Below are 13,157 nucleotides of genomic sequence, written 5' to 3'. Positions count from 1 at the left end.
TAATAAGATATACACCTTAAAACAATGAGACTGTGCAGAGTAAAGCTACGGCAAACCCCCGGTTGTTCCGACTTTCATGCGGACATGGGTGAGTTCAGCAATTCCTAAATGCCAGTTCTGAAATCCGAGGCAAGTGAAACACACGAATCATCCAGAAGAACGGCAAGAGCGCTGTCAATAACTGTAAACTCAATTTAAAAACACAAAATTATATAAGAATACATAAATGTACTGGCAGAGTACGTTGCCTGAAAGTAATGTTAGCTAGCTAGCCTTAGCTAGTAAGAAAGTGAGTAAAAGGCAATAACGTCTGAACCTTTCTAATCACTGGGAGATAGCTAAAGCAACATCAGCCCGTGTTTTTGCGATTTTCCTTGATAAAGAACCTTAATGCAGAAAAAAACTGTTTCTGATAGGTTTAATAAAATTAGAAAGCTTACAGAAAAAGCCGCTGAGGGAACTCACGTAGCAAATGGACGATGTAATGTAAGAAACCAGTCAGCTTTTATAGTGAGGCAGGAGCGGAAAATGAGGCAGGCTAGTGCCAGATTAGCTAATCACATGCCACGAGGAACAGCTGTGGCCGAATACAAGCATCGGAAAGAGAGTAATCAACACAGAAAAGAAAGAAACTAGAGAACTAAATCTAATTCCGTAAAGAATATAACACAAAAATAAACTAAGGAACTAAACACAAAATAATTAACAAATAGGGAAAACACCATTCTAACAATAATGAACAGAGGGAAATAAACTAAATGTCGCAAGACCAAAATGATAATACACAATGATGAGATTAGCAAAAACCCAAATAAAACCAAAACCCAAACACTAATTCTGATTCTGACAGTTTTAAAAATAAATACATTTATGCCTGTTTCTTACTAATTTGTAGCTGCCGCCAGCAAAGAAAGTCATAGTATCTTCCTTTATTGCTTTTATTTCGTAATTCTACTTCCAGTTAACTCACCAAGTAAATGCTACCAAACCCCATCAATGCTTCAGCTATTTATGGCTCTCATATTAGGCAATACAAGTATGGAAGAACCTGTAATTGCAACCAAAGTTGCTTTGTAGACAAAAAAGTCATTTAAAATCTCTCCAAAGATAGGTATTCTTGTATACACCGCAAAGCGGACAGCAAAGAAGTATGACCATTTGCTGGTGGATTCTTATGTGTTGTGTTTAATTCTGAAGATGGAACTTGGATGTGGCAACAATGTCCAAGCTATCTTCTCCGTTTTTGAGTTCCAAGTTGGAAAACCAGAGGCACTTCCCCAGTTTACCAATGTTAGTAATACATGCTAATAATAGTGTGTTTTTCTGCCTTTTGTACTTTTTAAACTGAAAGGTTGCTCAAAGTTGAATTGCACATCACTAAGCTCATGCAGGTCCAGTTCAGGGATTCTGGAGAGGAGGGTGTGCCGGACAGTCGAGTCCTCTTCAGAGGGGGACAAGTCTTATTCAAAATGAGACAAAAAGGCAGATAAAATTTTCTGAGGACAGAAATGATCAAAGTGTAAAATTGGCAAGGAAAATAGATAAATAAAACAAGTTAACCTAAATGTTCTTCTTACTATAGAAATTAGTTTAAAAAGAAGGGTTTGTGTTAGGATTCCTTACCAATCCCTCCCCCACACAACCCATTCACTGGTTGAAAAACCCTTTTTATACCTAAAGAAACGTAAAGGCACAGCAACAGACAGCCTGATGCCCCATGGATAATCTGCTTTTATGTTTTATATTATGCACCACTCCTAAAAACACTCACAATAAACTTCTCTGCACCCTTGTAGCCCGTAACGCTCTCATTTACATGCCAGCATAGGCAGTCAGAACACCACGTGTCTGGAGCGTTGGGTAAATAGCAGCTTCTCTAAGGCAGAACGCTGCTTGTGGTGCTTGTGGTGAGCCACATCCTCTTGTAGTTTTAACATAAACACGTTGTCCTGACGCAGTTAACCACAGGGGCCCCCCCGAGAGTACACTCTGACCTTCTTTTGGGACCTCGGTGTCAACAAAGATTATTTAGCAAGTTGAAGACATTCTGTACTCTACGTGTAACGTGCATCAAGGCAACGGCTGACGTAGTTTGGTGTGATGTTGCTGCTCGGCAAGTACGAAAACAGTAGTTTGCAAAGCGGAGTTATCCTTTCCAGCCTTTAAGTAGGGTAATTATGAGGAGTAATAGAGACAGATAATGATAAGAAAACCATACAGTGTCTCCGTTGAAGCGTTAAAGGCGTTTGGCTGAGTCTAAACTATGAGACCTGGGCTGATAGCTCTGAGACGGTCAAGGTCAGCAGCAGTCTGGTGTCTGGATGTGTTGTGTGAAAAAGCGTCTGAGTAATGTCAGATGGTCGTTCTTTCACAGTTGCTATTTCCTCTGCGAGAACAACTGTAGCAACTTTAGTGCCTCTTTGTGAAAAAGAAACTCATGTATTGGCCGCAACCTCTAGATGTTATCAGCAACATGGCAACATTAGAACTAAGACAAAAAGGCTTGTTTTCTAGGAGTTGCTTTCTTGGTCATTTGGCATTGTACTTTACAGTCGCTTTTAAAGGCTGAATTTACACATCATTTATTGAATTATTACATTGTTTATTAATTATTAATGATGTTTGCATTAAAGTATAGGTTATGAGAATTATCCTAAGCTTTTTAACTGTGACACAACTGCAAACCTGCTAAGTCACGGCTGTTCACCTAAATTGAGAGACCTGCCAACCACACCATTAATCAGATAATCAGCCAAGAATGCAGCGGTAACTCTGGATGAGTTGCAGAGATCTAGAGCTCAAGTGGAAACAAAAAAGTTGGCAAAATTCAGACTTTTATTTGCAAAAAAAAAAGAAAAACAGAAAGAGTATTTTGCTTCCACTTTGTAATTATGTACTACTTTGTGGTCACGTAAATAGCCCCAGGCACGAGGCATGGACAGTGACAGTATTAACCTGTTGAGACAAATGATACCTATGTTTTTGGCAACCCTATCGACAAGGCAGCACCAAGGCACCAACATAGTTCATTCGAAGCCGAACAGTCGACGTGTCGCCATGTGGTGTCGGCACGTTCGTATTCGCACACGTTTCACATAACAGGTGCAGACCACCTGCATCCTCTGTTTTGCTTTAAAGAAGTGGTACCAGCGAACACCACACTTTTCCACAGAGTGATTTGCACAGTTCTCTGTCGACATAGTTCCAACCGGGCCTGGTGTCGAGCTCGGCAGGCGGGATGCCTCTCTCCGGAAAAAAAATTACTAAGACATTTCATGCTCCCAACAAGAACTTGGGTGATCTGCACAAACTTGGAACACCTGTCAGAGGAATTGGAGCTGAGAAAGACCTTTTCATCCAACATCAGTGTCTGACCTTGAAAATGTGCTTCTTTGGGAATGGTTAAAAACTTTGATGACTCTCCGTAACGTTGTGGAAAGCCTTCTTAGCTATCATTGCGACAAATGGTGGAAAATGTTATCATAATAGGCCTTATACAGATGAAAAATGGGGGGTCACTGAAGCTGACAAGGTGAATAAAAATGCTCACTTATTGTGTTAGCCTGTGAAACGGAAAAGGACAGCATCAGTCGTCTGGAGGAGATTTCAGGTTTTCTGAAACAGGGACATGTTTTAAGAGGAGGTTGCATCTCTCCTTTTGCTCCTCACCTCCACATCCATCCTTTAAGAGTGATGAACAGCTCCAGGGAGAAGTAGTAAAGTGTGAGCAAAGGCCTCTTCCATAACACCAGGCTTTCATGGTCTTCCCTGTCTCTCTGCTTCTTCTCCTCTTCTGGAAGATCTGAGTCTAGACCACAAAAGACACACACAAATAAGAAGAGCGTCTCACACATTAAAATAAAAAGTTTAAACGATGTACAACTCATACGGATACGTTTTAGCACCAATGGACAAACAAAGGTATCGTAAACCCATTAAGACCTTAGATGTGTCCAAGCATCTCTTTTGCTCTTTCTGTAGATCAGGTGGATTTTGAAACAAGTTTCAAAAAAATTTGATGGTATAAATTTTTATTCATAAACTTTTCAGTGCCGTGAAAAAGTATTCTCTTTTCATTAGGATCTTGGATGGTTTTGAGTTTTAAGTTGGCTTAAACAATGCAGGGTGCAGGTCATTTGAGGTTCCAGTGTCAACCAAGTTAATATTATGATGATTTTTAGTTTTCTGGCAGTGTGAGTTTTGTATTTGTTAAATAAGCTTTCATTTTGCATCATCTGACCAGAGAACTTTAACCAACATGTATTTTTGAAGGCAACTGGCTCCACTGGATTTTATTTTTAGGTTTCAGAGTTAGGGAGGCATGTCACACTTTCCTAGCACATCAAATCTGAACAAAACTCTCGCCGTGACATGAGGAACTATAATCAGATGGCATGTGAACACTTTTGCAGGGCACTGTATCCTGTAAAGCTCCCTGCACTCAGATTTTAAACATTTGTGTTCAGTCTTCATGGGTTTAACAGTCGTGTTAGCTGTTGCCCCGCTGTAAATCAGCGTTACCTGTGAGTTCTCCGTTTTTATGCTTCTTGTCACCAAGACGCCTCTGAGGTTGCTCGCTTTCGGCCCCGCACTCTGCCATCATTCTCCTTCCGCTGACAGGGAGTCCTGCTGAGGCAAGAGTACAGGGCTCAGCATCACGCAGGCTGCTCGCCAATCTGACACGGGTCCTAAACAAACACAGACTCACACGCAACCACGCATCGGCCCAAAACCTTCTGAGAGAACCTCTGCCGCTCTCCGGCCGAGCAGCCACTGTTTTCCTGCTGTTACGTCCTGCGTTTTACTGGTAACTCTATCTGGAATGTGTGTGATTTAATGACTGCTTTGAGTGGCATATGGTACTGACACTGAGAGCACATGAAAGAGAGAATCCTTGTGTTTTCCGTGCCTTCACCATCTTGCAATAGATATATATATATTTTTATTTTTTTTTTTTCTTTTTAACACGGTCTCTCCGAAATGAAAGAAATTTTAATATTCTCTCAATAAACTGAAAGCACACTCAGAGGCCGTCCTGTTGTAGTCAAAACCATATCTTCAGAGTCAGAAGTTCATATTCTTGTCTTTTGCATTGAGTGGAACCATCTTTAAACTGTCAGACCTTCAGGGTATCCTTCTAGTATGTTTTTGTTCTAGTTTCCAGTGCAAATATTTTTGGTACACTTGAATGAAGACAAAACTAACTTTTTAGTGAAGTCACTTTTTAGCAAGATAGCTTGCTTTAAGACACTAATCCCTTAAGATTGATAGAAAAAAACACTAGTTTCACTGGCAGAACATTTCACTTATGAGATTGGGGAGAAATGTCTCTGTTAAAAATGTAATAATCTACCAGAGGAACTAGTACATTTTCATGCTAAAAAGTTACTTTTCAGCAAGTTAGTTTCATCTCATTTCAAGTTTACTATGATATTTGTACTAGAAAGTAGACCAAAAGTATTTGCTGAGACTTTGTGTTTTTGCAGTGAAGCTTCTCACAATAATTTGCTGGTTTTTGGGATGCACCGATAAATTGGCCCCAATTTCTTTAATTTTGTGAGATCAGTGATCGGTCAATACTTACGTGAAGCTGATTGTTTTTCCACTGATCATATCAAAAAAGGTTAAAAATCCACCACTGTCCCCCTTTGCTCTGCCGTGAGAGAGGTTTGACAGAGATCCACCCACCAGGTCATGTCTGCACATTTGCAGTTAACAACAGTCACCCCACTGTTGCCAAATCAGCCACTTTCCTTGTATATTTAGCAACATCTCAGACACAAAAAAAAATCTGTATCAGCCAAAATCGGAATCAACAGGTCAGGCTTTTTAAGTATCAGTGACCGGCCAGAAAACTGCAATCAGTGCATCCCTGTTTGCTGGTATTTTGACCCATTCCTCCTGACAGATCTGGTGGAACTGGAGTCAGGTTTCTATGCCACCTCGTTCCCACACACCTTTTCAGCGAGGTACACCAATATTCTTTGCATCTGAGATCAAAACTTTGCAACGGCAGCACCAAAACAGTTGCTTTGTTGTCCTTAAATCCTTAGACTCCCCTTCCACTTGGAAGACCCACTTGCACCCAACCTTGAAATCCGGCCTCAAGATTTCCAAGTAATATTCCTTCCTCATGATATCATCTATTTGGTGAAGTGCACCAGACCCTTCCTCAACAAAGCGCACACTCCACATGATGTTTCCACCCCCATACTTCCCAGCCTGGACGATGTCCTCCCCCCTTTATCTCTGAAATGCATGAATGATCATTACGCTGCAGTAGCTTAGGCACCAAAAACACTAATTTCTGGAACAAGAGAACCCATTTCCTTCCTGCACAGTACGATAGTTTGACATTCTTGTGCTGTTGTTACTTGCACATCATTGTTTGAACAGAGACACTCTCAGGTAACTGGAAATCTTACCCAGGATTGAAGCAGACTTGTGGAGATCCATAATTCTCCTGATATTTTGGCTGATTTCCTGATGATGTCATACAAGGAAGGAGTGTGTTTGCGGTGCAATACACCCATATATGTGCCTCTCTTTAACACAAAATGTTAATTAACTCATTCATTCTCAGAAGCTTACAAAGTCATGATATCATCAAGGGTTTCCCAAGTTGTTTAAAGCTTTGGTAATCTTAATGTGTGGGAATTTCATTTTTGTTTTTCCCCCTTATTATTATTGTGGTATTTAGGGAATAGAGATAACGTTGGTAATCCAGTGATCAAAAGATCTGGACAAACGTTTGTCAGATTTAATTTCAGAAAGGACAAAAAAAAGTCTTTTCATCCAGTAAATGTAAACAGATGCTTTCAGTTGTAAGTACAGTGCCAGAAATATGCATTTTCTGGGCCTTGGTCTTTGAATTTTCATGATATATTAGATGGACTTTAGCATGTCAGTGAATACCATAACATGATAAAAAATATTCTACATTTCGTTTCTGATTTTAGGGAAGTCTTTTTCAGGCGTTTGGGTTTCCCACTCTGGAGTCTCTTTTACCTCAGGAATCTGTCAGCGCGCAGCGAGTCGGGGAATTCTGACTCTGAGGTATGCAGCTCACCATATGGTGGAATTGTCAGTTCCTCTAGCAAACACTCAGACTCATACGCGGGACTAAAGTTCCCGTCCTGTGCTCTAGGATTGGGCCTCTTTCAGTACTCTTTCACACAAAGCGCATCAAGCGTGCAGGACGCGACGTTAAGACTCCTCAGGCTTCTGGGGCCGAAGCTCCGGATGTTTTGGGGTTTTTTTAACAGATCTTACAAGATGGGGGAAAATCTATTAAAGCCTGCAAGAAGCTCCTGGAAGATTTGCTTGCCTTCTATGCAGTATGTTAGCAAAACTTGTTACTATTATCTTAAAGAAAAACAAAATAAAAATCAAGTAATTTTCCTAAATGAAGTTGACTTCTGGTCAACAAAACATGAAGAAGCAGCATTCAGCTTCTCCATGTTTCATCATATTTGATGTGTATGGATAATTTTTTATGATGGCACTTGACAAGATGTAGTGTTTATTGCTTGTTTCACATCTTTTGACGGGGGGATGTTTTTATGACACAATTTGAACTGCCTTCTTGCAGAAATGTGCAATCCAAGTAGGTAAACTTGAGCTTAGGCTTGACTTAGCAGAGTCTGAAAAGTTTCTGTCAGTATTTATAGAAACTGAGAAATTTTAGTAATAGCTTATGGGCTTTAAAAAAGAGCTAATTTGTAGACAAAATAGCTATAAAAAATTCTCAAAGAAAAAGTCTGTTCCTTTTAGAACATACTGAATTACTTTATTATCCTCTCCCAAAGATACAGACTTTCTTACTAATATTTATCGTCATCGTCTTGTGAAGTTTTTCTTTGATCTTTCATATTGCGCCTGCAGCTCCTGTTCTATATTTCTGATCCACTTCAAATCTTGGATCAGATTTATTAATTTGTGTTCAATCTGTCTCGTAAAGGTCCCTGAACCGATGTCTTTAGTAAATAGAATAACATTAACTGAATAATTAGACTTGTACATAAACAATACTAGGCTGTGTGTGTCGGGGACAAGAAAAAACATCAAGTTGAATGAAAAGATTTCTGAAAATATTAGAAAATGACGTAAATTAATTGAGCAATTCAATTTCTTGATAAACTGGTAATACCTGATACATGTTTAAATGCACTTTATAAAAAAACAAAATATATTTATATATACAGTAGAACGTTTAATCAACTCAATCCAATCACATTTTTTTCTCAACATCTTTTTAAAGAAACCCAGCCAGCTCCATAAAGTCTCTGATTTTGCAGCCGTCCTCCATGCTTGGAAAGCATGTGGCGACAGTGGAAGGATCGACTCCCTTTCAACAGGGAGAAACCTCCAGCAGAACTTGTCTCAGTGCGAGTGGTCATCTGCTTTGACTAACTCTGGGTTTGATAAGACAGAGCAGACACACACAAAAATATGGAGAAACACTGACCCAGGTGTACTTTAAAGAGTTTAACAGCAGCAGCAGCTTCTTTAACTAAACAGATAAATTTTGAATCACTGGGATGAAAATGATGCTTACGTATAGTTAATGGAATCAAAGATCAGTCAATGGATAACAGATTTAACATAGAAAGACAAAGTCAAGGTGTCACAACTTAAAGCAACAGGCAAGATGTTGCTTGTGTGAAGAGAAAAAAAAAAGACAGAGGGGCCATAAAGTTAATTACAGCAATAACTGCAGGTTAACGCATGTCGGGAGAGCAGTAGGAAAAATCATCAGAGCGAGAAAACAGTCATCAGGAGCCTAAGCCTGTAGCAGCATAAGCCTAAGTCGCTGTAACTATGAGCTTTACCAGAAAAGGAAAGTTTTAAGCCTAAATTTTTAGCCTTACAGACAGAAACTAGGAGCTGCTTCTATAGCAGCATGATAACTAAAAGATCCATTTTACGTTTAGAAACTGTAAAAACCACCAATAAAGTCTGAGAGCGAAGTGCTCTGTTGGAAACATCTGGACCAATTGGATCTCTGATGTTTGACGGGGCTGGAAAATAAAGGGCTTCATGTGTAAGATGGAAAATTTTTAAATCTACAATATTTTGAATTTAACAGGGAGCCAGTGAAGAAGAGCTAATATTGGTTCAACTTTTCCATGAAATCATCCCAAATCTTGGGTAAGCTGAAGTGTTTTCAATGAATTTTTGGACTTCCAGATAGTGAGGAATTTCAACAGTCCAACCTTGAAGCAACAAACTTATGAACCAGCTTTTTTGCATCACTCTGGGCCACAATATCTCTCATTCTTGGCAATATTGTGAAGGTGAAAGGAGGAAGTTCTAAGATATGGAATTCAAATGAAATAAAAAAAAGAAAAATGTATAGATAGATATGTGTTATATGTGTTTTGGAGTGAGCAGAGATTGATTCTTATTTGAAATTGTTTGTAGATCCATTCTGAGATTTTTTTCTTGAGGTTTGATTTTAGACTATTTCACCTTGCAGTCATGTGAATACCATTATAACACAGGTGAAAATAATAATTTTAAAAACATATGACGTATTTCAGGACCCTGGGCTTTTGAAAGGAACTGCAAACAAAGGCTTTTCATCAGCTTTTAAGTCTTCGGTGCACACCACACCTTAATAGCTGTTCTCGAGAAACCCTGTAATTTGTTTTTTAAGGCTGCGGAGCAAAGCAGGTGTTAAGGAAAATGGCTTAACAGTGTGCTTTAGTGCAAAATATCCTGGTTGCAACTTCAGTCGTGAGAACAGTCCACGCAAAAACATGGCCCTGTTTACGCGGCACATTATCTGTGATACAGAACAGCTACTTCACCAAAAGCGATGCCTAGTAAATCGTTTCATAACACCACTCCTGGCTGTGAGAGGCACAGTAGCACAGCCCTGCTCCAGAGATTGCGCAATCCCTCTCCTTCCAAAACAACCCGGACCTGTTGAGTAACTCCGGCATGGGAGACAATACCAACCTCAACGCAGGACACATACAAAGTCCAGGATGAGAAATTCAATAAGCTGCAATCACGTTGCAAGCAGCAGCAAACACTGAAGGGAGTTTATAAATTCACCAGAGTGTAAAGCAAAGACAGGCCTTGCATAGAACAGTGTTGTGTGTTAAAGCGTTGCATCGTGCAAGAGAGGAAACTCACCGTTACAGCTGGTGTTTCTTCCTCAAGGACCTCTGAGCTCAAATAAAGCCACTGTGTTGGAGCTGCACTGGTAATATGGGGCAACAGTATGTTACCATGAACTGCATCATAACTTGAGTACAGGGTGTGGTGATGAAGGGGGCCAGCGAGGGATAGAGTACTGATACAGGGTGGCTGAGGGAGGAAGGGGGGGCTGATAGAAAAGAGACACAAAAAGAGGGGGAGATCTCATCATTTGCCCGGTCCAGCCCCAAGAGAGCCGGTCTAATTAAAGGTCTATAAATAAGTGGATAACTTTCCTGGAGCACACTTCAAACATGCACCAGTTCTCTGCTGGGCTTCTCGCAGCAAGGGAGCGAGCGGCAACTGGGCAAAGAGAGAGCAGCTAACTCCCAGACTGACCACAGGACTTCACAGTTTTCAGGTCAAAGCTGTAGTCCTCAGATGTATTTCAGTACGCCTGTCGCACTGCCATATATTCATTTCCTGACATGCGAAGACGTCCAGCTTGAACCTCATGCTCCGGCATCGCCTTTCCGGGTAACTGATACAGTAGGACATGCAATTTGATCTCCGGCGAAGTCGGTCTGTCATGGATTTTTTTGGACATGTTGACAAATTGCTTGGCGTGATGAACTTTGATCCATCAAACCTACAGGACATATATGGCTCCAGGGAAATAGAGCTAGTTCTTTTACATGAAAGAAAAGTTATGCTAATTAACCTGGCCCTTGTAGAAAATCAATACTGAATCATAAATCAACTATAATGCGAATGCTGCAAGCTGAATATTTAGCTTACCAGCTAAACATTTAGCACCTACGGAAGCCCGTTTCTGCCACTCGGATATAAAAAAAAAAAATCATAATTATGACTTAGCTATCACTTTAATATGAGATAATCTCTCATAAGACACTATTACCAAAACAGCTAACTACTAAGTCATTATTATGAGATTATATCTCATTATTATGGGATACAATCTCATAACAATGAGAAAACTAAGTAATAATTATGAGATTTTTTTTAATCAGAGTGGCAGAAATGGGCTTCCATAAGCTACAAACTTAATATTTAGTAAGCAACCTAAATATTTATCTCCAAAATATTTGGTTAGAAAGTTAGCTAAATATTTAGCCTCAAACTAAATTTATAGCACCAAATTTGCTAGCAAGCTAAATATTTAGCTGCAAAGCTAAATATTCATAAATGGACGAATAATTTTGTGAATGTATGACTTTGAAAAATTTACCACCATTTTATTTCTCTTCTGACCAGTTAAATAACCCAAATTATGAAGCAGGTTAAATCCTCTCAGAAGTTGCATTGTGCCTAGAAAAAATAAAAAAAGATCAAGTCCAAATGAGACTTTCAGTCCAGAAAGGGTTACAAAGACATTTCTTAGACTCCTGGACTCCACCAAAACACAGTGAGAGCCATTACCCACTAATGGAGAGAACATGAAACAGTAGTGAATCTTCCCAGGACTGGCTGGGCTATAAAAATGAGCACATTAACAGCTCATCCAGAACCACATCTAAAGTACTCCAGTCCTTGCTGCAATAGTCAGTGTCAGGGTTCATGAAATGAATCAACAATAAGGAGGAAGAGACTGGGCAAAGATGGCTTCCATGGGAGAGTTGTGAGGACAAAACCACCGATGGCCATAAAGAACATGAAGAGCTGTCTCACGTCAGTCAAAAACAGCTTGATGTCCACAAGACATTTTGCAGAATATTGAGTTGATTGAGTGGACAAGGGGTGTGTCCCATTTAACCCGACACGAAACTAAGACCGACATCATGAACTCTGTTTCCAAAGCAAAATCCTGAGGGAGAATGTCTAGCCAAAACAAAGAAATTTGAAAAGACAAATAACCAATAAAACATAACTATGCCAATAATTTCGGCACTCAAGAACATTCTTTCACCTCGGCATGCTGAATGCTTGAAGTGGTTTCACCAGCAGATCTTTGCAACCAATTTTCTGATCAATTTCGACGACATGTTTGACCTGATTAACAGAGCACTGGATTTCCTTACCAGTTGATCGTTTGCTCTTTAAGTATGGGGGGTAAGAAATAAAAATTACACCATGATGTTACTGCATAACCAACCTAGTCTCCTGGCAACGTAGAACACATGCACGAAACAAAAAAAGTGGCACAATATACCAATCACAGGAAAACAAAAAATACTGCTTTAGTTCTTCATGCTAGACTCAAGAGAGACAGTTTTTCAGACAGCTCCACATATGTGGTTGAATAAGAGCGACAACAGCTTTACGGCACTGGATTTATCCACAGTTTCTGCAGTGCAGCGGGCCACACCTGGGTTTCATTAAACAAGATCTCAATTCTGATTTTCAAACTTATGGAAAGACGAAAACAGTGACGAAGGCACTGACTCCCTTTATAAGTTTTACCCCATGTGTGCAGAGCGTGCATAATGGGGTCAGCAGAAATGAATATCGTTAACTGTTTGGAAACAAGAGGAGGCTGATGCGTGGAGCAAGTGTAGCCTCTGCTGGCTGCCTTGAATCAGCGCCACTCAAATCAGATCCAGTTTCCATTTCCTTAGAAACTCCCTGTTATGTGCTCCGAGGCGAAGTTACTGTAAGGTTGCAGAGTGCGTCTGAAATTAGCGTTGGATTTAAAAGGGGGTGACTCAGAGCAGAGATCATATCAGCGAAAGCCTCGATTCACCCGTATTTTCTTTAGAGTTGGCTTTAAATAGGCCGGACTTTCTGGGGGTGGCAATTTGTTGCATGTGTTTTGGATTGTTCCCCTACTTTAGAGGTCAGGTTTGAAAATGAACATTATTACATAACAGTCATAAGACAATGAAAGCAAATTGGCCTAAAAAAATGTGCTCCTTTACTGTCACATGTGGAAGCTTACTGGTTTGTTTTAGATATGGGAATTAATCTCTCGGTTCACTAAAAACATCAAGCTTTTGGCTCCTGGATGATCGTTCCAACATTTTGTGCTGCATAAAATATAAAGCTAGATTTGG

General features: G+C 39.9%; 1 protein-coding gene across 4 annotated transcripts in view; it reads right to left on the bottom strand.

The window, feature by feature from the left end:
* The window catches only part of LOC103476097 (vacuole membrane protein 1), a 76,748-nt gene extending 66,467 nt beyond the window's left edge, over window positions 1-10,281 (bottom strand). Inside the window, exons 1-3 of one of the 4 annotated variants that reach the window (XM_008428189.3) lie at window positions 10,144-10,281; window positions 4,522-4,626; window positions 3,670-3,808 (exon numbers count right to left, since the gene is read on the bottom strand). In XM_008428189.3, coding sequence (XP_008426411.2) covers window positions 3,670-3,808; window positions 4,522-4,603 — 221 coding nt within the window. In that variant the 5' untranslated portion in view covers window positions 4,604-4,626; window positions 10,144-10,281. The other 3 variants (XM_017308616.2, XM_017308615.2, XM_081615940.1) reach the window with 3 other exon arrangements.
* Window positions 10,282-13,157: the final 2,876 nt, after the last annotated feature.

The sequence above is a fragment of the Poecilia reticulata genome, chromosome 14 (assembly GCF_904066995.2).
Source record: "Poecilia reticulata chromosome 14, P_reticulata-male-v2, whole genome shotgun sequence".
NCBI lineage: Eukaryota > Metazoa > Chordata > Actinopteri > Cyprinodontiformes > Poeciliidae > Poecilia > Poecilia reticulata.
The sequence above is the reverse complement of the archived record's forward strand: the minus strand, read 5'-3'. Positions and strand labels throughout refer to the sequence as shown.